General features: G+C 39.3%; 1 protein-coding gene across 1 annotated transcript in view; it reads left to right on the top strand.

Annotated features, from left to right (window-relative positions):
* slit3 (slit homolog 3 (Drosophila)) overlaps window positions 1-27,924 on the top strand; it is a 436,863-nt gene that overhangs the window by 344,335 nt on the left and 64,604 nt on the right. Inside the window, exons 14-20 of the mRNA XM_041797351.1 lie at window positions 914-1,077; window positions 6,736-6,886; window positions 10,138-10,212; window positions 13,670-13,813; window positions 16,985-17,128; window positions 22,622-22,785; window positions 26,866-26,998. Coding sequence (XP_041653285.1) covers window positions 914-1,077; window positions 6,736-6,886; window positions 10,138-10,212; window positions 13,670-13,813; window positions 16,985-17,128; window positions 22,622-22,785; window positions 26,866-26,998 — 975 coding nt within the window. The remainder of the gene's footprint in view (window positions 1-913; window positions 1,078-6,735; window positions 6,887-10,137; window positions 10,213-13,669; window positions 13,814-16,984; window positions 17,129-22,621; window positions 22,786-26,865; window positions 26,999-27,924) is intronic.

Genomic DNA, 27,924 nt, shown 5'->3' on the forward strand with positions numbered 1-27,924 from the left:
AGCTGGTGCACTGGCGGTGGTAAGGTGGAGCCAGTAGAGCCCTTCAGCCTCGCACCCAGATGGAACCAGGGATTGTCTGGGGTCCTCCCCCAGAAAATTTCAAGGCTTAACACTTTATTTCATGATGACTTTTGATTATCCAGATTTCACATAATAGGGAGAATCATTTTAAAGAATATGTTTCCCCCGAAATTCAACATTTGAGAACAATTCACGTTATATTTTGGCAAAGCTGGAAATGTTTGGTGATGTCTGTGTTGTTCACTCTCTTTCTTTGTGAAACTGTTCATATGAGCAGAAAGTGTTTTTAAAAACTCCCCATTTGGTTAACTGTGATGCTTCCACGAATCCTTACAGTGTGAACTCTACTGTAACTTTCTATGTCCAAGTTTTAAATCGCATGCTAACATGCTCTTCCAAGACGCAAGGACGCTGAATATTACATGTTAAGTAGCATCATAATGCAGAGAAGGGAAGACACAGAAGGGCAGAAAAATGATTGAAGACATCATGACATTTTCATCAACCTTGCTCCTTCCTGCAGCTCTCGTCTCCTCAGTCCGCTCGTGCAGAGTTCAGCTCACCCCTTGAATCAGGTCATGGGTTGCCAGGTCGCAGGGACTGAGGGGTTGAGATTTTATGCTGATGTGGATTGAGTGCATGTTATACACACAACCTGGTAACTTTGGTGTCCTCAGAGAAACATACAAAATGATTGATTCTATGTTAAAGAATTAGTATTTATCAGGTAGAGCTATGAAAATGTTCATTGGGTTGAGTCACTGAAGTCTGCAAGGTGCCACTAAAAACACAGCCAGAGGCAGTTGTAGTAACTGTGACAACTTTTTTCTGTTTCCTCCATGAAAGCAAACCCATCTTCATTTCACTCTGCCTTCTCCTCTCTCTCTTTCAGTCATCTGGCACAGAATCCCTTTATGTGTGACTGTCACCTCAAGTGGCTGGCGGACTACCTGTTTGACAACCCTATTGAGACCAGTGGAGCTCGCTGCAGCCATCCCAGAAGGTTGGCTAACAAACGCATCAGCCAGGTGAAAGGAAAGAAGTTCAGGTGCACAGGTAGGATATGAGTTCATAAAAACAAGCACTTAAGCAAACGCATAAGTAAACATGCAGAGAATCAAAGTGGACGGTTAATTAAAGAGGGTAAGATGCACAGGTAGAACATTGTGAACAAATATCATTTGACACAAACCCATTTAAGTTTATGTTTGCAATTAGAAAGGGAAACTGTGTATTAAAACACACACTGGCATTCTCATACAGTCTGTCCTTGCTACGATTGTATTGCTGTAATTTCCTCTGATAAGAGCCCTGGGTCTCTCTAATTACAGCCTGGACCAATTCAGTATAGTGAAACTGCACTATAACCAGCTCAGCAGGGACCGGTCATACACTGTGATTACCCACTTGTGTGAGACTGTGAATGAGTGTGTCTGTGTACTCCAAATCCTCAGAGTGGTTCTCCACACAGTATTATCCCTCTTTAATATAATGTTTTTATAGTGCATTGGAAATTTAATGTTGAGAATTCCCTGACAGTATATAAAATAATGTTTTCAGTCTATCACAGTAGGAGACCTTAGTTCTAGTTCAAAGAGACATTTAAAAATTAAACAGGCTGGATTATGCTATGAAAGGATAATCTCATTTCATCATTTTTAGGAGTAGGTTCAAACTGGTTACATGTCTTGTGTTTGTGGATAACAGATACTAATCTCCTGTAGGTTGCAATCCGTCACAGTTTTTGTTCTCTATAAGGACCCTGAAACCTGAATTCAGCAGCATACAAATACTAAAATAGTCCATGTATAATACAAAACACCTATTTTATCATCTGAAAAAGTGGAAATACCAGTATATAATAATGAGACATGGGCCATCATGACTGCAACTGAAGCTGAAAGCATCACACACTGTACCTGGACTATGAAATTAAAACTGTCTCACTGTGTATCACTGTTAGGCTTTGTTCTGCAAAACATGCTGGGATACTAAGCAATGGAGACCAGGCTGACTGCACAACTTTTAACGGCTTTTCCACACAAGGTCATAATATTGGATTTAAAGAAAAGATAGTTTACTGTCAGTACAAACTCTCACTCTAAAAAAGTTCAGGTGTTGTGTAAAATGCTAATAAACACTTAATACATTGATTTGCAAAACCTTTTAACCAATGTTCAATTGAATATAGCATAAGGACAATATATTTGATGTTCAAACTGTTAAATTTGATTGTTTTTTTTTTTCCTTTAGTAATAATGTAAATTCTGAATTTAAATCCAGCATCACTTCAAAAACAATAGCATGTTTACCTGAAATACATCACCTTTTCTCCCAACAACACTCTGTAAGCATGTGGGGACTGAAGACACTAATTGTTGAAGTAAAGTGGAATTCTGAAGTTTTTCAACAGTGCAAGGTTCCTGTTGTAGTATTTTTCCCTTCACACCTGCGCTCCTTTGCTACAGCCCATGCCGTTGTAAGTTTGAATAAAGTGACTTGGCATTGTCTTGCTGAAATGAGCAGGGATGTCCCCTAAAAAGACATCAGGATAATGGGAGCATTTCTTTACTCCAAAACCTGGATGTAACTCTTAGTATTAAAGCTACTTTTGCAGATGTACTAGTTACCCATGCCCTGGGCACTAATATACCCTCACACCATCACAGAGGCCAACAAGACCTCTAGACTGACAAGAAAAGGTCTGGCCTCACCTGGAACTAGAGGTTCTAGAGGTTGATGGCCTTTACCCCAAAGGAGGTTATGGTCCATAAGTAAGTAAAATAAGTATGCCACCTTGATCTTCAAATGCAGGATTCTGTTCATGTAAGGGAGAAATACTGGTAAATTTTCACAATCAGCCTGGTTACTGCCATGTCTGAATTTTGTTGCACAAAGAAGCAGTTGAATGTGTTTTAGATTATAGTTGCATCAGCCCAGTTCTATTCACATTTTACATAATCTCCCAACTTTTTTGGAAATAGGGTTTACAAATAAACCTTTTTGAGTTCTGCTTTAATCTGGAAAACTAGTCATTGAAAAGAAAAATAAGAAGAAAACTTTTGATCGACAGAGAGACTTACGACATTGATCGTACTCTGGTCTGTCCTCAACAACAGGTAAAGTTACTGTAGGCTGAGAACCCAACTAACATACAGATAGAGTAGAACAGCTCACTCCACATGGCAAAAGCATATGGTACCAGAATAGTGGCATAGAAAATGCACTGAGGTCTTTGCTAAATACAATGGAAACCATAACAGAGGAACCCTCTAACCCTTTTTCTCTGTGCAATAGCTGTGAAAATAGTTTGAATCATATACGCCGGTGACACACATTTTTAAATAAAGAAAACATATATTTATAAAAACAGATTCCAATCACAGCTTGTCTTAGTTGCATCAGTGTGCCTTGCAAAGCTGACCAAATTGACTGATTAATGATGGAATTTCTCTGTTCTCTAAATTGGGCATAAACCTGTGTCAAAAGCAAAACACTAACAACTGGTGAAAGGATTTGATGCTAATAGCTTTGAGGTTTATGTTCCCATGTGGTACAGTTTTTACCATGGAGGGCTCAGTGGCAAGCTGGCCCCTGATGTTAGCACTCTTCACAAGCTGTAAATCAAGGTAACTAGATTAGAAAAGCTCCTGCAGCTGGTTATGGCCGTCCTCCTTGCTTTAGCCCTTCCTCTCTGCAGCCCCATTGCCTCTCCTTGCATTTCCCTTTTTCCTCTCTGGACCTCTGTGGACATTTAGCTTTATCAAGTGGGCATTTTTCTGGTCAAATCCTCTTCCTTTGTGGATCTGTTGCCTCTCCTCTCCTGTTTGGACCCCGCCCTGCCCCTCTGACTGACTGGTGCAGCTCTCTGTTGCGCCACCTTCCTCCTGTGTGGACCTGCATTCTGATTGGTTCGTGCAGCTGTCTCTTGTGCTTGATCTAACCATGTGGCCCCGCCTACTGTGACATCACATGGTTCCGTCAAGCGCCAGGGACCGCCCAGCACACACCCACCTGCCTCTCCCAGCCAATTACGCACCTTGGAGCTGAAATTAAGGGTTAGACACTTTTATTCTGTTTTTTTCATTTATGTGAAGGGCTTTTCATTCATCAGTCATACAGCAACTATCAAAAGAAGTCAGTAACACTGCTATAAACAAGTTAATACACATCAGACAATTTCAGTATCTATTCAGTTATTAAAATCTGTGATTTTTGTCATAAATAATACAGCTTGCATTTTGAAATGTGTCACTCAATATCCAGTTTTCACAGCCACTGATTTGTCTTTGAGGAGGCCGAAAGAAAGGGAGTGAGTTAGAGAGAAGGAAAAGAGTAGAAGTAGAAATGCATGAAACTGGTGAAACTTTAAGTGTCCCTATGTTGCATGTCATTATAAAAATATTTAATGATTTGCATCCAGCGAACTGGAAATGTCCTCAGTTGTCACTTCAGAAATCTGGTCACCTTAACCTATGATGAGGACTGGTGGCTGATGATGCTAACACTGCTAATGTTAGCCACACTGGGCAACCAGTTTGGCACAGTTTACCTGCATGTTTTAAACCTGTGTGTAGCAATGTTATATAAATTATTCTCAGTTTTGATTCTTTTCTGAGGTTTTAGATGCCAGCACCCCTAGCTTGTGCAGTGTATTCATACACAGTACAAATGCCTTATCTACTTTTTCACCACAACAAGCAGGCAAATTCATTTTGGGCAAACTGATCTTAGCACATCACAGCATGGTAATACTCCAGCAGCTAGCATGGCTGCTTCTGCTACCACTGTCCACATCGCTATACCCTTTTCTGCTCAAGCTGAGGAAATTTAAAGACAGACTCAAACTGTACTGTTAAGCAGGTGTCTGTTTTTAGCCATTTAGAACATGTGGTGGTGAAGGCTGTGTGATAAAGAATGAATAATAAAAAAAGTTTTAGCCGTTAAAAAGCAGTCTGAAAAGCCAGTGACAGAAAACAACGTTATATTGATAGAAAACAGAACGAGGAAGAGAGAGGGGTAATAATAACCGTGAGAACAATAGAGCGTACGCATTGTGCGAGTGTTGCATGATATAAACCAGGTCTTTTCCGTGGGGTCATAAATAATATCGGCCTGTGTTACATCTAAATAACAGAATGATTTCTGGCACACCGTGCTAAACAAAAACATCCGGGTTTAAACCGCATTCATCGAGAGACTGATTCCATAAAACCACACAGATATGTGTTTGTTAATGTGATTTACAATGATCACCCTGCTCTGCCTCAGCCCTGTGCCAGCTTTAAAGAGCAATAACACTGCAGCACTGTGCATTCTGTTTTAAAGTTACAGGAGTAGAACATTTTGGGACAGAGATTAACAGATGCTGATTGTTGAATGATAAATCTTTTGACATGACTACATATATGTTTTATTTTTTTACGATTAGTTTTCTACATTTTGAGATAATATGCCCCTTCATTTTTGGTCATACAGAGCCTCTTAAAGGAAAATTAAAAAGTTAAGACACTGGGATAACTAGGGAATGTACTGTGCTTATAGGAAAGTTCATGAAACAGTTTTTTTGTTTGCACAAAAAGCATTGTGTTTGCAATTGAAACTCTTTGAGATTTAGACTGCAAAAGACCATTATGAAGCTATCCCACTACACATTTTCAAGCCACAGAAAGAGAAACTAGCTCGGCTGGTCACTTGTTGGATTAAACTGAGAAGCCTTTTCAGTGAAAACGTCCCTCCATCAGGTGTACACAGTGTAAACAGTAACACTGTTTTCTTTGTGTGGATGATTTGCTGGAGTAGTTTTAGTAATTTGAGGCCGCAGGCAGAGATCAGCATGAGACCCTTCCCTGTTTAGCTAAAAGCAGTCATGCAGAGTAAACAAAACATTTTGAAGCATTTCTTCTGGTGACAATAGCATTGATCAGAACTGAATCTAAAATATGAATGCCTAAATACCTGACAGAATGTGGTCATCACCTTGCTAAAAAGCATCAACACATCTAAATACTTAAACTTGTATCCAGGCCCGGTGTAACTTTTGAAAATAAAAAGATATATTCTTACCATGGGTGCAGTATCCATTTATCTGCCATAAGGCATGCATTTTATTAAATGCATGCCATATTATCAGTACACACAGTAATCTGCAACCAGAAGTCTAGCAAATGATCCAGGATGGTAATGCCGCTTTTTAATAGTTTTTCTACCATATTATGTCAAAATTATGCAATTAAAGAAACGATACTCTTTAATGCGGCATTTACCTTACAGAGTGATGTTTAAATAGAAAATGCCTCTTAGTTCTATACAAGAGAGCAGTGGAGCTGGGCAGCGAATCGCTGTGTGTGTAGAAATGTATAGTGAGGCTGCACCTCTGAACTCCTGCTATGAGACGGCATGGCAGAAATGTTTGGGTGCTTTCTGTGCACATCTGAATCTTTTTTTAAATAATTTTTTTATGTCCCCCTTAGGGCACCATATCATCAAATGTACATGAAAACTAATCTTTTTAGACCTAGATAATTAAACATTTTGAACTCTTATGTTCTCTCTTGTTCCCTTTGACACCCCCACCCCACCCTTTTTTTTTACCCTATTTGCTTCTTACTCCTGCTACTTGATTTACCCTTCTTTTTCCATTTACCGTAATCTTACCTCCTGTTCATATTCTCTTTTGTCCCTTTGGTCTTTCTGTCCCTCTTGTCTCTGCAGGTCAGGAGGACTATCGTAGCCGCCTAAGTGGGGAGTGCTTCCAGGACCTGGTGTGTCCAGAGAAATGTCGTTGTGAAGGCACTGTGGTGGACTGCTCCAATCTCAAACTGACCCGTATACCTCCACACATCCCTGAACACACCACAGACCTGTAAGTCAGCCAGACTTTCCTTTCCTTAGATATGCACACACCCTTATTTAATGCAACACATGAGGAAATATTGGAAATATTATTCCATATGTTGGACTGCTCTAACCTGAAACTTTAAACCACCTTACTTCCTTTAACATACCACAGACCTTTCAAGAAGTTTTGTCTTTCTCAGGCACATGCACACACAAAAACAGACACAAGCATGTAGGCGTGATATGCATTACACACACACATTTCTGCTTTCTCCCTCTGCCTCTCTTAGAGAAGTCTCATGAACGTCACTTTTCATTTCGGGCTCTCAGACTAAATTCCCCTCTACAGTCTTTTCCATCTCTCTCAAAGTCCCAAAGGAGCCATCATGATGTCTGGTGAAGGGTCTCACACTAGAATACTGAACAGTCCCATAGATCATTCATTTTACTGCAAAAAATGGGAAAGATAAGACACAACATGAATACTAGAATCAAGCTGTGAAGAATGTTAAAGGTCTAAATGTGATCAGAATATGCAAGAGTTTATGAACTTAGACCGAAAAGCATTATGCTGAGGAGTTAAAATTGTGTATGCAGGGGTAGTTTTACATTTTCTAAACTAGGAAGGCCCTGCTGGGGCTGGCATAAAGTTTATGGGCACACACAAATGAACAGGGATGTAAAGTTACACTCTGCTCTTCATACAATGTGATCATGATATAGAGTGCTGCAGTGATGACATATTTTGGAGGCTGATCCTGAAGTGTGCATTGTGTGGGTTGCATCAACCACGACAATGAGCTCTCTGTTTGACACAAGATATCTTCACAAATGAACACTAACTTCAACATTTTTTTTAAGTGTAAAGGTAATCGACAAAAATAAAGGGCTACTCTTTGGCTATAGAGGAACTGCACCAGTGATAGTTGACAGACTGGTTTTTAGCAAATTATGAAAAAAAGGGAATGTGCCAGGGCTGCATGGTGGTGCAGAAGTTTGCATCACAGCAAGAATGATCCTGGTTTGAATCTAATTTGGAAAAGCCTTTGTAGTTTGCATGCATGGGTTCTCTTATAGCCTACTCTGACTTCCTCCCACTGTCCAAAGACATGTTGGTTAGTTAATTTGGTGGCTTTAAATTTCCCATAGGTGTGGGTGTGAGCATGGCTGCTTGTCTAGGTTGCATCCTGCCCCTCGTCCAATGACAGCCAGGATCTAAAGCCAACCTCCTGCAACATATGGGATAAGTTGTTTGCATTAAGGACGGATGTATGGAAAGTGTTACATTTAAATTCAAGAAATCTAGCATGCATGACGATGCAGCACACCCAAAGACTTGATTTAAGCTCAAAACCCACCACTGATGAGGCAAATTACCAATCATAGTCTTGGATTTTAGGTGGCACCAAAGATGGCCGATCACATTTTTGTGGGCCACCCCCTTGATCCATCACTGAACATGTGAGAAAATGAAATTAATCATAACATCAAATATCAAGAGATTAGTATAAGGAGAAAAACAGGCCTTATAAATTGCATCAAGTCATAAATACAATAATACTTCTTTCTCCTTCACCATGTTGTAATTTTTTGTCCACTTTTATACTTCTTATACTTATACTATACTACTTTATATTTTTGTTAGATATTTATGAAATATATTCTATGCATTACAATGTACAAGCACATTGTAAAAGTACAAAATAAGACTCAAATGAACTCCAAGTGAGTTTTATGTGAAACATAGCTGCTAAATTAAAAAAAAGACACTTGGGGGAGGGGGGATAGACTAGCTTTCTAATTCAAAACTCTAACACCTAGAAAAAAGTATGTTGTGGCTAAAAGCAGCCAGCCCTGTTTTACTTTCAGCACCTGGCACTTCATCAAATATTCAATAAGCTAATATTTTCAGTCAGGAAATAGAAATTCAGCCTGAGGCCATGTTTTACCTAATAATGCTGAATCACTGGCAGCTTATAAATGTAGGTGAAGGATGGCTATGACTATCACTGTAGCACTAACAGAGAAAAGTTGCAGGCTAATCATGAATACAGCATAAATGCAGAATGGCTGCAGCTGTATTACTTACAGAAATTAGAGGTTTAATGGTGAATCTGGTGCGGGCCGACACTTTAGGTGACTAATAATACAAGTATCCCACAGACCATTAGCCTCCAAGTCCTCTGCCCCTCTCTCTTTCTTTGTTTCCTGAGCTCTGTGTGAACCCGAGTTATCCTCCAATTCTCCCTTCTTTACTGCCTATCTGCTCCCAGGGTGCTCCGTGTCAAATATATAATGTTTGTCCTTTATGGATGGTTAGAAGGGCAGATCAAAGTTTGTACCACTTTGACACCCTCTCTCTCTTACACTCTCAGAGCAGAACAATGATCTCTTGAAGGCCACCCACACAAACACACACACGGAGTGCCCTGTGTAACCTGCTTCATCAGGGGAAATCAAGGGAGTTTATGCCTGAGCATGGAGACTTGTGTATATATATTTTAGCTCTATTTCTCCTTCTGTCTTCCCTTTTCGTTATGCCAGTATTGAGAGTGTGAAATACACATGAAACTGAATTTTTTGTATCAGTATAGCTGCATGTGTAGTCTGAGTGGATAATGAGAGCTCTAGATCACACGGTAAAGAGATTAGAAATTCTTCATTCATAATCGTTGCACTCAAAAATGTGCAGATCAACCAAGCAGCACCCGACTTTAGACTCTGTAATATGTTGTTCCAATCTGGCTTCATCCAGGTTGATCCATCTTTTAACTCCCCCTGTATCTCATTAGAAAGTGTCCCCTCAAGCTGCACTTTTACTTCCTTTCCTCAATTTCTCTCACTCCACCTCTTTCACACACACACACACATGCACAAACAGCAGCCTTTTAGCGGCACTCTTTTAGTACAAATTACCTCAATAAAGCAGATGTCTAGCTTACTATCTCTCAAACTGTTTTCTCTTGGCTTAGGGCATCATGGGTATTGATGACCACATAGAAAGGATTCATCACTCTTCCTCTTTCCTCTTTTCCTCTCTTCTTTTACTTTCTTTTGCTTCTGTGTGTCAGGTTATTTTTCCCTCCCTCCCTCGGCTTTGTGCAGCATCATACTTCAACGGTCACTAAAGGCCTCTTAACCTTCATGCGGTCATGCAGCCTTTCTCTCGCCGCCTCATTTTCACCATGAGTGTGTGCATGCTCACTTTGTGTGTGTTGACTTCAGTGGAAGACCAATAAATGTCTGACGCTCTCCCTCCATCTTTTCTCTCTGCAGGAGGTTAAACGACAATGAGATTGCCGTGTTGGAGGTTACGGGGATGTTTAAGAAGCTGCCAAACTTGAGAAAGATGTATGTATACTTTTTAACACCAACTGTTTTCAGCTACTCAGTGTTCAATATTGTTTTTTCTATGTTAATCTTTAAGCTAGCCATGTGTTTGTATCAGCATTTACCTGGTTTTCTCTTAAAAGGAGACAAAGAAAGCAGAAGAGAAGAGCAAGATGGCAGATGAGAAATATTTAAGATAATATTATTGTGTATAAATGTGTTTTACAGTGTATCCAGAAAGTATTCAGACACTCTTCATTTTTTTCCTTTTTGTTTTGTTGCAGACTGATGCTACAGTCCAAAAATACTTTTTATTCTCATTAGTCTACACTCAGAACCCCATCATGACAAAGTGAAAACAGAATTCTATATTTACTCCTTTTTTTTTTTTTTTTTTTCAGGTTTATTAAAAATAAAAAACTGAAACATCACATTGCCACAGGTAGACCCTTTGCAAATAAGTGAAACCCCTTTGGCTTCAAGTGGAGTTTTTGCAAACTCCAAGTGGGTTTTTGAGTGTTTTGCACTGAGGGGAGGCCTCTGTCTTGCCACTCTGCCATAATCCCAGATCAGTGGAGGGCTGCAGTAATGGCTGTCCTTCTGGATCTTAGTCCCATCTCCACACAGGATCTCTGGAGCTCAGTCAGAGTGACCATTCAGTTCCTGTTCACCTCTCTTACAAAGGCCCTTCTACCCTCAGTTTGACCGGGTGACCAGCTTTTGGAAGAGTCCTGGTTGTGCCAAACTTCTTCCTTCTGAGAATTATGGAGGCCACTGTGTTCTGTGGAACCTTTGGTGCAGCAGATTTTTTTGTAGCCTTCTCCAGTTCTGTGCTTTGCAAGAATCCTGTCTCTGAGCTCTGTAGGCAGTACATTTGACCTCATGACTTGGTTTTTTGCTCTGATATGCATCGTCAGCTGTTAGGCCTTCTAGAGAGAGGTGTGTGTCTTTCCAAATCATGTCAGATTGATTCAGTTTACCACAGTTGGACTCCAGTTAAAGTGTAGGAAAATCTCAGCAAAGATCCAGAGAAATGGGAGGAATCTATGCAAACTCTAAAGTGTTCTTGCAAAGGGCCTGAATACTTATGTCAATGTAATATTTCAATTTGACATTGTTAATAAATTTGCAAAACTTTCTAAAATTCTGTTTTTACCTTGTTATGATGGGATACTAAGTGTAGATTAATGAGTTTTTTTTCCTGGCTATACCATTAGTCTGCAACATTAGATTCATGCACTATAGGTCCATAAACATGTGAATTAAAACATAAAGCCAGTAAGGCCCTGTCCAGCAGGCATTCAAACCAGGAACCTTCTTGTTATGAGGTGACTTCCCCAACCACTGCAGAACTAAATGCAATACATGAAGAGATTCCAAACTGTGCATAGTACTATTGCTTAAATAGTTCTGCAAATGCACAAAGAAGATCTATAGATGTGTATAAAGAGATTAAATAGTGTTAAAAATTAAGCAAACGTGTAAACAGATCAACAAGTATTGTGTGGATCAACACATTTAAAAACATTGAAAAAGATACAAATAGGTCATATGGAGTAAAAATAATTCACAATTTAGTATTAAGGGATCTACAAATGCATAAATAGATCCACAAATGTGCAGTTATGCAAAGTCAGGTTTAATTATAAAGCACATTTGGAAACAACCTATGTTGACCAGTGAATTGAGGAAAGAGCTAATGAAATAAAACACAAAAATGAGTAAAACTGAGGTATGAGAGGGAGGAATTTCAAAAACAAGTAAGAGCAAGGCTAAACTAACAAGAAGTGCTAATATGAAATAGTGGGGGTATAGAAAGGGACAGTGTAAGGTTTGAAGGCCATTGAAAGAGATGGGCTTTAATAAAAATGTTTTAGTGCAAATCTATCCACAAATATGTGACAAGATCCACAAAATTTTATGAATAGATCAACAAATGCGATCAACAAAAGTATATGTGCACAGTAGCCCAATATGTAAATAGATTCAGGAATAAAGAAGTGATTCAAACTTCTCCTAAGTTGATCCACAAATTTTATAATTGTTAAAGATCCTTAAATCTGTAAATAGATCCACAAATGCATTATTTCATCTTCTAATTAGTAAACTGGTCCATAAATCTGACATTGATCCAAAAGTGCATGAATAGATCTGTGGATCAATTTACACACTCACAACTGTTTAGCAACTAATGGAGACACATCTGAATGATCTTTTCTGCAAAGATATTACATTTTTCAGTCTTTCCTCTGCTTAACATATTAGCAGTGAAAAAAATGAACAGCATTCCTCATACAAGATGACTGAAATCCCAAAAGAAGGAAAAAAGTAGGCAGACAGAAAGTAGTGATGTGAAAAGTACTTGCAGTAGAGAGAGGGAGGGAGGGAGGGGACAAAGGAGGGAAAGAGAAGAGAAACTTTCTAAAAAATACATCAACAGTAGCAGAGGTGAAAATGAATGACACATGTCGAAGGAAAGGAAGAAAATGAGTGCCTGAGAACAAGACGAGGATGGGATAGAGGGAGATGGAGAGCAAAGACGTGCGTATGGGAAGTATGGAGGAAGTGAATATTAAATGGAAATAGAAGATGGGCCTTCGGTTCAGATTTACAGTCATTCCTTATCTACTTTAGGTTTGTGTGTGTGCGTGTGTGTGTCAGAATGAGATAGAGAAAGACAGAGCAGAGAGCAGCAGTTGATTTATTGGAGAGGAAATTGCTAACCATCTAGCAGTGTCACTGACGGCATAGATTGGCTGCATTCATGCTCATTTCCATTTTCCTACCCTCAATTTCTTCCTTCACTTCTTCATCGCCTCTCCTTTCCTCTCCTTCTATTTTCCCATACCCATACATCTGCTTTGCTACTTTTTTAACCAGGAATTTCCCTACAATCATTGTTTTTTAGAGGTTCCAACTCTCTTCTTCACTTTACCTCATCTCCCCGCTCGTAACTCTTCTCACCTCTTCGCCTGCTCCCAACTCCTTCGTCTCCTGTCTCCTCTCCTCTTCCATAAAGCTGATAAGAAGGAACGCAAAACTAGCCGTGAATGAAAGCTACAGTCGTTGTGATAGCTATCATCGCAAGTTATTGTCTCTGTGGCCAAATGCTCTCTTTTCATTTTCATTTTTCTTATTGTCTGCACAAAAAGGAAGAGAGATAGCAATCATTTTCTGCTGTCTGTGACCACTTGTCTCATTTACTGTTGCATGTGTGTGGGTGTGTGTGGTTTGTAAGCCATAGTAAAACCATTATAAGGGTATCTATTATAATATCTACATGACGAGGATGTTAAAATGAAAGAAAGAGGAGCTAACATTTATTGGTGAAAGTGTCATGATTGATTACTGCAATCAAACTGGAAATATTGCCTTTGTGTGTCACTCTGCTTGGACTCCTCTGCACAAGCTTTGATTAAAAACACAAGCAAACACTTCTAATAATTGATATCTGTTGATTTCCTTCTCCATCCTGAAGCAACCTGAGCAACAACAAACTGAAGGACATTCGTGAAGGGGTGTTTGATGGAGCAGGCGGCGTTTTGGAGCTGTTGCTAACCGGGAACAAGTTAACCGGACTGCAGGGAAGAATGTTCAAAGGCCTGACTGGCCTGAAAACTCTGTAAGTCTACTGATGTGTGTTTATTTCTATAGTAGTCCACTTGCTTGTTTTGGAAGTTTTTATTGTGCTGTTATGCAGGCTTTGTAATCCCAGGAGTCAGAATGCTAATGCTAACGAATCACATGTAAACAAGTGCTATAAAAAGAACAGAGGAAGTGTTGCTAATGAACCACTGGATTCGTATCAAAACAAGAGGTAGATGTCAAGTCAAGTAAGGTCAAATTTATTTATGAAGCACATTTAAAAACAGCTCAAATTGACCAAAATGCTGAACAACCAAGGGAGACAAAAGAGTGCAAGAAAGTCTGGCTACAGAATGTCCATGTCTGATAGCCACCCTCACAGACCGTTCATCTTAAACGCTGTAAATCTCAGAGTAGAAGTGTTCAGTTTTAGACAAAATACAAAAAAAAAAAAATCTTTCATCATAAACTAAATCTGGCAGTTACACTCACAAAATAACCACATCATAGAAATTAAGGACTGAGCAACATTTCATAATAAAAGCAGAGAAAAAGGTCAGCTATGGGTTGCACCAGCTGTGCATAAGTTCAGAGATAGTCTAGTTTGAACGTAAGTTCTTACTTATGATGGAGTTTACACTCCACTAACAATAGAGGTGGTGCACCAGCTGAGATAGTTTCCGCGTAGGCTTAAGTTATATCTTAAATCTTACACCTACCTCCCACTAGGTATAAAATCCTCTATAAATATGGCTGTCATAGTGATCGAGCTGAGAGACGGGATACCTCAGAGGCACCCCACGGACTGTTCTCTGTGATCAATAACACTGCTGTTACTCCTGAAGGGAGATCATTTCTGCGACCAAGCCGACCTCGTGTTTTTAGCGATTTCACCACTCGATGTCAGTGTTGTTCCTTTTTACTGGCTCTAAGTTTAGGCTGTAGGATTTGGTAATCATCCAGGCAAAAGTCTTCGTCAAATTTTTATCCACGCTATACACTGTCTGAGGATTATGAGCAGTTTGCAAAAGTTATTTTTTAGCCTGTTTAGAGACAACTCAACATGAGAGAAAGCGCTGGAACAAATAGTGGGATAAAAATGCTTTTCATTGATTGGTCAAATTAAGTGAAAATGTCATTTCTGTGAGAGTATTTTGGTTAGTTTGAATGCAAAGCTCTACTGGTTAAGAGCCACCTTATGTCGCTGTGGTGCAACCAAACAATGGCACAACTTAAGTTTAACTCAACTACGTAGGGTTTAGCGTGGACTTTACACTGTAACTTAAGACTGAGCTTATGGTTAGCTGGTGCAACGGGCTGCAGAGGTCTAAACCAGAATTTAGTTATGTACAGATGCATTTTAGAAGTAGTTACATGAACAGTGGCTCACTTTAGCTTCATAAGCTCTAGCTAAAGCTTGCGTAGCTATGCTGGCTGCGTAATTAACATTACTACGTAAGGCACTGTAGCTAAATTAGCTTTATCAATTTGAGCTTTAGCTAACATAGCTAAAGCTAATGCAGCTACATGGCCACATAGTTTATGTAGCTGCGTTGTGAGCTGAACTTTAGCCACACTAGCTACAAAGCTCTGTTATCTATGAAGCTTACGCAGCTAATGAGCTACATGAGCTACGCTTGCTGCATTAGAATGATTTCATGGAGGACAAGCTTTTTTCCTGTAGGCAGACTGTTTACTCAGCTTAATGTAACATTTCATACTTAGGTTTGCAGGTCAGCTTTTTGTCTTTTGGTATCCTGTTACCTTAACCCTTACCCTAACCCTAAACTGAAGTTTAATCTGCCTTAATTTTTGAAAGTTTTAGCATGGTTCCATTCAGAGATATAATTTCAGGAATTACAGGCATAGAATCCTTAAAAAGTTTGATAAGTAATTCTTATAGACCATTTTTGAATTTGTAAACATTTATGGCATGTTTGTGGGCAGAGCCTAACTGGAGGCAGGAGGTTAGCTTGCAGTGCGGAAAATTCTGGACAATCTGAGGCCTTCGTCAATAATTTTAAAGGTTTTTTTATTTGGTTTGTCAGCTTTCTGTTTCTCTCCATTTGTTTCTACTGTCTTTCTGCCACCAATATGTATTCACAAATATTTTGACATGATTTTGTCTTCTCCAAATTGATTATCAAGTCACCTTAAACTTAAACAAAGTGAAAACATAATCCACTCTGAAAGTCTGTCATCATATCAGCTTCATTTTTCAGGAAAAACAGCATCTCTGTTTTTTTCAAATATATTGTGAAGCAAAACACGTTGCTCAACTTCTAAAAATAGTTTTGTCATTTTATTTACCAACCAAATGCTATTTTCTTGAAATAGATAAAAAAAAAAAAAAAAGATGTGCTGTGTTGCATAGCTGTGACTGCTTCCTGCTAGCTCCTTTAACTTGGAGCTGTGTTTGCTCCATGCTATGTTGGATTTTATCAACTTTTCCTCCTGAGACTAAATAGAAAAGAAAAGAACTGTTTATTCATTCACCCCAAAATCATGGCTAATTACAGCACACTGTTGTTGCCTTAATTTGGGCGCCCACACTAGCCTCCAATTAGGAGTTACAGGATAGCATACCAAACCATGAGCTTATGTTGTCTGTGCATGCTCAGTAATGACTAGCTAATGCTATCACGTATACATACACAGGCTAATGACTCTCTAATGGCATCATGGCTGTCTCTGTATTATGTTAAAAGGCTCCCAGCTCCAGTAATAGCCAAGCTAACTGGGTTAGCCTGTCCCAGAGATAGCTAATGCTAACTAACTCAGTTAGCTTGGCCCCACATGACTGCATGTCAAAGGCTAATGTCAAATTACAGTCAGGGTTGTCCTTTGGAGACTGGCTCTTATTTTCTTCAAGTTCCTGTTTTATCTGTGTTGATGTTTTAAAGGGTTCTATTGTTTTATCTTTGTCAATTTTTATCCACTAAATGTTTACTGTCCTGGCCATTCTCTCTTTTTAACCAACAGTTTTAGAAGCTATTTTTATTATTGATGTTTGAGGTATGCCATTACATGTGAGGCATTAGTGATATTTTAGCTGGAATTCATGCATGTTTATGTGATTTTCATGCCTGAATTTGAGATTCTTTATTGATGTATTGTTGACCCTTTTTCACAACATTAGCAGAATAGAATACAGCAAAACACTCAGGAGAGTGCATGTAAAAATAAAACTTCGATGTGTGTGTTTCAGGATGCTGAGAAGCAACCAGATCAGCTGCATTGACAACAGCACATTTACGGGTCTCAGCTCTGTTCGTCTGCTCTCGCTGTACGACAACCGGATCTCCAGTATCGCCCCAGGAGCCTTCTCCACTCTGCACTCCCTGTCCACCATGTAAGTCTTGTCTGCCTCTTTTTTGTTTCTCTTTTTTTAATGTTTATTTTCTTGTCAGGTTTTGTCTTTTTCATTCATTTCATCCCATTATTCCCACAATGTCTTCCTCCTCCCCTTTATCATCTTTTTTTTTTGTCCTCCAGTTTTTCTTGTTGGGGCTGTCATTCTCCATGCATCACACATACATACACCGGCTCACATTTACACACAAGTTGCTCGCTGGACACTGTTCCCCTCACAGATGCTCTCCATCATTATCGACTAGTTTTGTCTGGATCCCAGGACATTTGTTATCAGAGCTAAATATATCACAGCATCTGCACACTCACAGACACATGCTTGGACACACACAGGAGCATCTGCTTTGTTTTTCCAAAGATGAACGTTCCTGCTGCAAGCAAGACAAGACTTTTTGGAAAGCGTACTATGTTTAGTGCTCTGCATGTAAAGGGACATGGTCTTTGCAAAGATTACATAAAGTCCAACAGAGATACTGCATACAACAACTGTTGCCCAGGTTCTTCACCAGTAAAAAGTTTTATGGGAGAGTGGCAAAGAGAAAGCCACTGTTGAAGAAAACTCAGTTTAAATCTCCACCAGAATTCACCTAAAAGCATGTGGGCGATTCCATGGTCAGGTGGTAGAAAGTTCTTTGGTCTAATGAGACCAGAATGGTGTTGTTTGGCCATCAGACAAGACGCTATGTGTGGCAGACACCAAACTCTGCACATCACCTCAAACACATCATCCTCACTGTGAAGCACAGTGGTGGCAGCATCATGCTGTGGGGATGCTTTTTGGCAGCTGGCTCTGGTAGCCTGTAAAGGCAGAGAGCAAAACGAATGCAGCAAAATATAGGTAAAATCCTGACTTTTATTCAGTCTGCAAGACAATGACCTGAAGCATACAGTGATATTACACAGAAATGGTTTAAAGACAACAAGGTGTATGTTGTGCAGTGCCTGAGTCAAAGCCTAATCCAACAGACAATTTGTGGCTGGACTTGAAAAGGCTGTTCAAGACCCATCCCTGTGCAGCTTGAGCAGTTTTCAAAGAAGAATAAAAAATTGCAGCGTCCAGATGTGCAAACCTGATTGAGACCTTTCCACACAGAGTCAGTGCTGTGATTTCAGCCAAAGATGCATCTACTAAATACTGACTTGAAGAGGGTAAATATTTATGCAGTCACCTATTTAACAAAGTTTTATTTAACTGACATTACTTTGTGGAATTCTGTTTCACTTTGACATTGAAGAGGTCTTTAAATAAAAATTTGTCGCAAAAAAGCAAAATGATGTTGACTGTTATTTATTCATAAAATCAACAAAACAGGACAAATTATTTTTAAACTATTGTAGATATTTCAGTGCCAAATTTCCACATTGTACCTTTATGGTAAGCAACTTCATTAACCTTCTACATAACACTTTGGTAAAGAGGTATGAAGTAAGGAGGCAAAAAAGTAGAAACAAAGAGTACCTATGTCTTTCTTCTTCCATCCTGTGACCACCCAGATATGAAGTTTATAAATAATTCATCCACTACCTTCAATAAAACATTACAGGTGGAATTTTACATTTTTTTAACCTTATGACACAGACATGCAGGGCTAAATCCTCTCCTCACATCCTCTCTGTTCTCTCTTTCTTGTCCTCCTTGCTCCCTTTTCCTCACTCGGTACTTTGTTCTTTCTCTGTGTTCTGCTATGTTTCTGTCATCTCTCATTCAAGTTTCCTTTTTGAGTCTTGTGGGAGGAAACTTGGGAGGGGGTTGAATGGGGATGGAGAAGAGTGGAGAAAGATGGCTGGATGAATGGAGGGATGCGTCGTTGCATAAACTCTGTGTTTGCACAGTGGGGCTATGAGGGATTATCACTACAAAACTGATTTGATGTACTATCCTCCTAAGCTTTTTCTTCTTTGCATTTCATTCTTAAGGTTTTCAATGGCAGCTAAGTTTTGTATGCACAGTGCTTCTGTTTAGTGTAAAACACAAACGGATCCAGCTTCAATACTCAACAGTTCCTCTTTCAGTTTCCTTTCTTCCCTCTGTGTTTCCCTTCTTCTCTCTTTCCCTCTCACTCCTACTATTTCTAATATTCATCTCCATTTTTAGTGCATTGTTTCCCAATAGAGTCTGTCCATTTAATTAAAAGATTAACACATTGAAAAGGAAGGAAGGGATTTAGCTTAGGCTGTGCACTGAGGTCGATTCATTACAAGGAAATGAGGATATAAGTCGTCGCTATCTGTCGCAAGACTCCATTAATATTGTAGCACAAACAACAACCTTAAGGCTTATTTGTTCTGGAGACAAAGTGAGCATCTTCTGATACTATTCGGAGGCACACTATCACCATTACAGAGATACATGTGACCCTTTAATGTACTAATCATGGCACTGGGAAAGTTTCTGTCTGAAATGCCTATAAAAAGTATTTACCCCCTTGGAATATTTTTACCCTTTTACTGTAAATCAATCACGGTCAATATAATTTGGCTTTTTAGACAAGAACGATTCACAAAAAACATCTTTGCTGTCAAAGTGAAAACAGATTTCTACAAAGTAATGTAAAACTAGAAAAAAAAATTAAATGTAAAGTCAGTATTTAGTAGATGCACCTTTGGCTGCAATCACAGCACTGAGTCTGTGTGGACAGGTCTCAATCAGAAAACTGCAATTTTTTTTCCATTCATTCTTCTTTGCAAAATGGCACAAGCTGTCAGCTTGCACAGGGAACAGCCATGAACAGCCTTTTTCAAGTCCAGCCACAAATTTTCTATTGGATTGAGGTCTGGGCTTTGACTCACCCACTCCAGAACATTTGCCTTGTTGTCTTTAAACCAGTTCTGTGTAGCTTTCTCTGTAGGCTGTGGGTCGTTGTCAATCTTCTCCCAAGCCTTAGTTCTCTTGCAGACTGAATAAGATTGTCCTCTAGGATTTTCCTATATTTTGCTGCATTCATTTTCCCCTCTACCTCTCTAAGCCCTCAGGGCCAGCCACCAAGAAGCATCCTCACAGCATGATGCTGCCAACATTTTGCATCCCAGTGGGGATAGAGTGTCTGTGGTTGCTTGGAGTGTTCTTTTGTCTGCATGGTGTAATGATAGCCAGGAATCCTGCTTAACCAGTGACTGGACCTTCTAGACACAGGTGTCTCTAGACTACACTCACTTGAGACACATTCACTGCACTCAGGTTATCCTCATTGCTCTAATTTTGAGACTACTAGCACCAATTGGCTGGACCTCTGTTGAATGAGGTCAGTCACTTTAAAGGGGTGAATATTTATGCAGTCACTTATTTTACCTTGATTATTTTTGTGTCATTTAAAATGTAAGACGGTCTGTTTTGTGGGTCTTTCAGAGGAAATTAAAGTTAAAACTGTCTTGTTGTTTGAAGCAATGTATACCTCATAAAGTTTGTGTGCAGCTGTGCAGCTCTTTCTTACAGACTAATTTCACCATGTGGAGTTTGTAATCCTGCAAGCTAATGGTACAATACCTGAGCTCTCAGTTTATGATAGTGTTGAGAGTTGTGAAGTATGGACCATAAGTCATGTAAGTTCACGTATCCTTGTAAACATCAAGAATTCCACAAGGCTATAGGTATCACTTAATACTGGCAAAGTACAGCGTTATCTGAATTTTGTAGATCAAGAAGTTATAAGTAGAGCTGCTACTACGAGATACTATCGGCTCAACGTTGTTTACATCAGATTTAAGATCACTGTGGCAGCAATGCTCCTGTCTGCAGCTGGGTCAAAACCGCCTGCACCTGCAAGATTCCCAACGCAGCCCTCTAGTAGGTACTTTATACTAGAGCTTTGCACTGGTCTATAGGAACTTTTTAGATGAAAGAGGCATTACAGTGCATCTTACTGTATTTAACAGTAATAGCTGTAATACGTTTATGGGCATCATTTGTAAAGTAAATATTACATTATTATAGGAGGCATGAGAATGCCATTACGGTCAATCATACATGAGCACTAAATACCAGACTGTAATACCTGTGTAACCAGGTTTGCTTCCTCTCTATGGTCAGTGGTTAGGTTAAGGCAATAAAGGACTTTTTCTACAGTTAGGAATGGCTCCCAGTTGTTTTTACTCACTAAACACAAGTGCAACTGCAAATACATAAATTAACCCTATTTGATAGAACTCCTGTGAAGAGTTTTAGACAATGATAATTCTTTTGTCCTGGGAAATTTTAAATCCTAAAACTTCAGCTAAGCTGAACCAGTCAAGAATTTCCAGTAATGTTTTCTACCAATATTTCCTGGGAAATGGTCTGTAAAAAAGTGCACCAGAACACTCTGGATACTCTTGCCTGGATGTGCCAGCAGATTTAAGATGCCTGGAGCAGCTTTCACTTTCGTAAAATTCATCAGCCTACAACGTGCTGCTGATGCCTCCTCTCACTCTGTTCAGTTTAAATATAGTTCAGCATTAATATTACATGAGCTGTGCTGCAAAGGCAACACAACACAATGAGAGGTGATCAAAAATGAATAAATTGCACAGATAACCTTTTCTCTCTTCTTTCTCTCTCACAGTGCCTCACTCTGTCACCTTTTCTTTTTCATCATCCTGCACGCTTTTACTTTACAAAATGAATATGAATAACTGATAACCTTTTCTCTTTTGCTCTCTTTTGTTTGCCTTCTTTTACTGCCACTCTTTTTCTTCTGTCCAAATTTATTCTTAAATAGACCTGCCCAAAAACAAGTCATATCTTTGTGAATTGCAAAAACATATACAACGCAATTATTCAAACAGACCATTTTAGAAAACAACAAAGCGTTTCATACTGAACTGATCTTGAAGAAAAAAACAAAGGAAATATATTAAAAAGACATGTAAAGCCTCCAAACAAGTTTTCTTCTAACATTTTTTGCCTCAGGCACTCCAAAGATGAAACCAAAACTCATGGCAAACCATGTTCATATCCATGCAGAATAACATCTTTTACATGTGTAACATTGCCTTAAGTTGATGTTTAGTTTTGGTTATGACATACGGTCATACACATTCCTACAGCGCAGTAAGACTGGTGTGTACCTTGGCACACCACTGGAGAACCTCAGCTCTAAAACACATTAAACTGGAGTGAACTAAGACAACAAAAAAACAGACCACACAACTTGCATGGAGGAATAAAAATAACTTGTAAAAATGCTTTTATACTGTATTACATAATTACTAACTTTTTTTATTTGGTTACTGAAGTAATTCTTGATAGCTGGAATTAGATGTGTGAAGGTGTAACTATTAAAATTCTCTTTGATGCTTTGGTCCTTCTTTAAGTCACTGGTGATCCACGGTTGCATGAATATCTTACTATTGTATGTATTCTGTGCAGGTTTTCTTAGCGAGTCAGGAAAACATTTGTGATCACACATTTCAAATCCATAAATCTGTCAGAATACTTTGTTTGCACTGGTTTTGTTTCTAAGATTTCTCTCCTTCCTTCTCCTTTTTATTGTCATAGTAACCTCTTGTCCAACCCGTACGTGTGCGACTGTCATTTGGCCTGGCTGGGTCAGTGGCTGAAGAAGACGCGTGTGGTGAGTGGAAACCCTCGATGCCAGAAGCCAGCCTTCTTGAAGGAGATCCCCATCCAGGATGTAGCAGCTCCAGATTTCACATGTGATGGTGAGCTGCTCTCTTACTCTGGTTTGCTGTTTCCTTTTTTTTTTTTCCATGCAACTCCAACAAACATGGACAATTACAATTACTTATATTTCCAGTGGAGAGGTGGTAAAGTACTAATTCTTTACTGAAATAGAAATACAAGTAAGGTTTCAGCATGTCTCATTTTGAATGGGATATAGTTCAGTCCACTGAGGTTGAAATCAGTGTTTTTGTTCCAGGGTGTGCTAACAGCATGCGTACAATTCACAGAGCAGAGAAGTGATTATTAAATGGCTGCAGTGTGGACAGTAGACTTCAGTTACAGTATCCAATGTTGCGTGCTATAAGGACATGTAGTTAGAATGTTGTGCAAAATGTTGTAGAAAAAGATTATAGGTTATCAACATATAGACCAATCCTGTGGATGATTTGCTCTTGCTGCCATCTTGAGTGTCCACCATTACTGCGATGGAAGTGGGGTGTCTACTCCCACCTACTGGCTGTGACAGCAGCACAGATGTTTGGAATAAAAATGTTATAGAACCACATGGTTACTGTAATCGGAGGGCTTTGACTTCAGCTGTATTTTACAAATTAAAGACATTTTACCCATGTCTAATATATATTTCAGAAATACAGCAAAAATGCGAATTTATGTCCAGGGTTCACGCTAGACTTGTAGCACGACTCTGCCGCACCTGAAAGTACTGCTTCTCATCGCTGATTGGTCCTGTCACTTTGTTACTGGGCCAAAACGGTTCAGATGGGAGCTTTGCAAGATGGATTTGCCAGTGAGAAACAAGGAAACAGGCGTATCCATCTGCTTTGCAAGGTTAGAAAGTCGCAGCAAGCGAAGAAATGTTCACTTTACAAGTCAACTTTTATTAGAATGCTTGGAGTAAGGTGGTGAGAGTCCACCGCAGTAATGGCGGCTAGTCAACTTCCGTTTTTTCTCCAGATTTGTCTATATATCAAGGCTGACTTATCAAGCCCATTCAGAAATTGCAAAGAATAAACTTGGAGATTTGATGGAAAATTTGTGGGGTAAAAGAAAGTTGTCAAAAAAATACTTGCTACATGGATTTTATCTGAATGTCACTTTAATTCTGTTAAAATCAACACTTAGTTTTCTAGTAGTCAGCATTCTTCCACAGGATGTGAAGGCAGCAGCCTGAAACCTGAAACAAATGACATGTGTCACTCAGCAGACATGTGTCAAGTGAAAAAGGTACAGTGGTGTATTCCACGTGTGTACTGATAATGCCCTGAGGAAATTCCTCCTGCAGTTGAGCATTGGATATCAGAAGATGCTTGATATGGAATCCACATTCCAATGTTTCTTTTAGGAATTTACTTAGAGCGTCTTACCATGAGAGTCCAAATTTTCCCAAGACTTTTATATTAATTTTAAGGTTTCATCTTTTAAAGAAAATGAGCAGTAGTGATGTATTCTGAATCAAGTTTAGAGATTGAAGATCCAAACAAAAACAGGATGCTTCAAAATCCCTTAAAAAACAAGAGACTCAAATCCATGCAAATACTCTTTCCTGCAAGATATTTACTGAATACGTATGAGCATTCAGCATCCCATCAGATACAACATGAAAAACACATCCTCAGCAGGGTACAGTGAGGACAGAATAATCAGTAACCACTGGCAAACAGCAGCCATGGATGACATCAGCCTGTGGTTTCTAATGTGACTTTTGTGTTACCACCACAATGCCTGCCTGCAGCAACTCAGGCCCTCGGCACGGCTGCCAAGTTTGACACCACAGACTGAGTCTGGTCTGGATCTGCCGTTCTATTACATCTTTATTTTCTTACTCCATTTCCTTTCTTTATAGTTTTACACTTTAAACTCTTTTTGATCTTACTTTTTCTTCCCTCTTGCCACCTTGTACTCCCACTCTTTCTCTCTCTCTTTCTCTGCATCCTGAGGTTTTTTTTTGTACTTCATTACACTTTTCTAATTTCCTGTTGCTGCGCTGCAACCATTTACTGAAAATGACTTTGGAAAGTAGTTAGCTGAGTTGGCCCAAGTAGGAAAACTCCAAGATGGTATCAGATCTTAATATTCATTTTTGAGTCTAGTGCGCAAACACACACCTACCCACACACACATCTATCTCTGAACTCAATCAGCTGTACAAACATAGACTTGGAAGGCTGATTTAACGCACCCATAAACTTTTGTCCTTATGGAGACCTTAGAATCATAACATTTGTAGTCTAAACTTAAATCTGTGCTAATCCCAAGTCAGATACAGTACATTTACACACAACCAGTCCCCCGGTGTCCGCTCTATTTTTACTTGAGTGAAACGACTGTTAAGTTGTCCAGAGGTAGCCAGGGGGAAAGGTAAAGATAATTGAATTTGTAAGAAGATATTTAGCGCACATTTAGATGTTAGTCCAGTCAGCCGACTGTGGAGAGAGTCAGCCAACAGCTACACCTCCCTGTGGACTCACAAGATAACACTCTCTCACACACACACACACACACCCACACTCGTGCACATGCTGCTGTATATCAAGCACATAAGCGCCCATTTACCTGACATTTAAACAGCATAATTATAAAACTACAAAGTGATTTAGAAAGTTGCCAAAGGGCAGAGAGACAGAGCTATTTAACAAATACGAAACTCAACGTGTGCATGCATATCACTGCAGCTTACAGCTGTGTGCGATGCTAAAATAGATGAGTATGAACTTGGCCTCTCTCATTCATATTTTTTCTCTCTCAAACATACAGAAGAAGAGGGTTGTGTTTTGATTGGCTCTGTGTACAGCCCTCATTATCCTTCAGAATAGGTTTAACTCAGCTTTTACATTTGGGAACACGGTTCATCTAGCGACTGCTGCAGCACCAGATTTAAGCTGTGTATGTGTTTGTCTGCCAATCAAGGAAACAGGAGATGTTTTAAGCCAAGAACAACACTCTAGCCTGTGATCCTTCTTATCTCTAAGGCTTTAATGATTACAATCACTCAGATGTTCTTTTTTTTTTCTAGCTGCACAGCCTGAACCCTCCTACTGATCCATTTAAATAGACCAAATTTTTAAAGCAGTTTTACTGGAAGTACTTATTTGTTGATGAATAAATGAAGAACAACAAACTTATCATGTAATAGCTGTAGTTTCGCTTTTTCTCTAAGAATAATGTTTTTTTCCCTTGAATAAGTGATACTGTATTTTCAGATAAGCATGCAATGACGCATCCTGAAAGAAGATAAAAGCGTAAAATAAAACACTCTGAAATTTCCACAAGATTGATTCATCAGTTTGGGTAGGCAAAACTCTGTCATTTTAACACATAAGCATTAATAATGATGCATATGGAACATTGTAGCACACTAGATCAATTCATTGGACAATTTTCTTTTTTCTTTTAATGAATCAATGAATCCAAACTTTTTCCCCACAACCCCTTATTAACAAACACAGCATATATATCTCACTAAAGATTAAATGCTTATAAAAAGAGCAATGACCATAGTTTGACTTCAATAACACTTCTGCAGATATGCCACATTTATGCATATTTACACTACTGGTGTTTAACCTGCTAATCAAACCTCAATCATTTAAATGGGGGTGAGAATGACTAACATCTCTAAAGGACAAAAAAATGCAGGAACTAAAGGCACTGATGACTGCAGAGGTTGAAACAGCTCCTGTGTGGTTACACAGATCACCTCTGAGTTGTTGCAGGCCATCCTATCATCAACATCTGCTCTTTTTTTCCCCCCAAAAAAATCATCTGAGGGTTTTAGCATCACTGTGACCTGCTATCGGGGCCTGAGCCAGCTGCTAAAACACACCATGCAGCTGATTTTAGCAGCCCCTGGTCATTTGATATGGGTTGTTAAGTACTGTTAAAAGTGCTGACTGCAGAGCTGACTGGAATTGACCAAGTGGTGCTCTTCCAGCCAGTCTTATCCTTTACATCCCTCTCTCTCCCCTTATTTTTGTCTGACTCTTCTCATCATTTCGTTTATCCTTCTCTGTGTCACTTTTCAGTCTCACCTCTGACCATTTATTAAATCGTCTGTCCATCTCTTCCCCTCTTCTCCCTCTCCACTCCTCTCTCTCCAGGTGCAGAGGATAATGGTTGTCTTCCTGCGTCTGGTTGCCCTGATGTCTGCACGTGCTCAGACAGCGTGGTGCGCTGCAGCAACAGAGGGCTGCACTCTCTACCCAAGGGCATTCCCAAGGACACCACCGAGCTGTATGTTAACCATGCAAACACTCATAAGAACACCCACACCTGGGCTAATTTAAACAAAAGAATATCTGCTCATTTTTGTTCAGATATAAACACACTAAAGCCAATGATCGGCAACTCAAATTAACATGCACACAAACAGAAATGTGCATTTGTCAACGCTTACCCTCCACTGAAGTTCAAAGTCACAGCCACACACAAATAAGCTCACACAATCACACGCTGCTGCAGAGCAATATTGATGCGGCAGTTTGCCCTCTGCTGCTTCAGGAATTTCTAAACCATTTAAAACATACAAGCAAACCATGTCTCACTCTTTCTTTCTTCCTATATGACCTTACCGCGAAGTGAGGGCTGCAGGTCTTCCTGAGTTCATATTTTTGTTTTGATAAATGAATGAATCTCTGCAGAGTCACTGCTTTCTATTGACTCTAATGCCAAATGGAGGGGGACAGGGAGACTGTCAGAGTGTTTACAGACAGCTGAGAGAGAATACCAGAAAGTGTCCTTGGGTATTTGTGATATTTATCTGGGAAATTTCTTTTAAAAGCAGTAAAGTAATAAGGGCAAAGTTCCATTTTAAAAAAAAAAAAAAAAAAAAAAAAAAAAAAGGTTAAATCTGTAAGCTTTGCAAGAGCAGTAAAAGTTTCAAAATCTTTGCAAAATGAGATTTAACAGTGAGCATCTTTCGCCACCTGTTCTTAACCCCACTTTCCACATAGTTTGCGCCAAGTGCTCTAGAGCAGCAGTCCCTTACCTTTTTGCACCACAGACTGGTTTCATGAAAGACAACATTGTCATGGGCCATCCATCAATGTTTTGGGGATAAATACACCGAGATTAAATGATACAAATGATGTAAAAACAAAGTGCAGAAAAAATAAAACTCACCATAATCCTGAATAAGTGAAAGGTTGTTTCTCTGCAAC

Source organism: Cheilinus undulatus, linkage group 10, assembly GCF_018320785.1.
Source record: "Cheilinus undulatus linkage group 10, ASM1832078v1, whole genome shotgun sequence".
Lineage (NCBI taxonomy): Eukaryota > Metazoa > Chordata > Actinopteri > Labriformes > Labridae > Cheilinus > Cheilinus undulatus.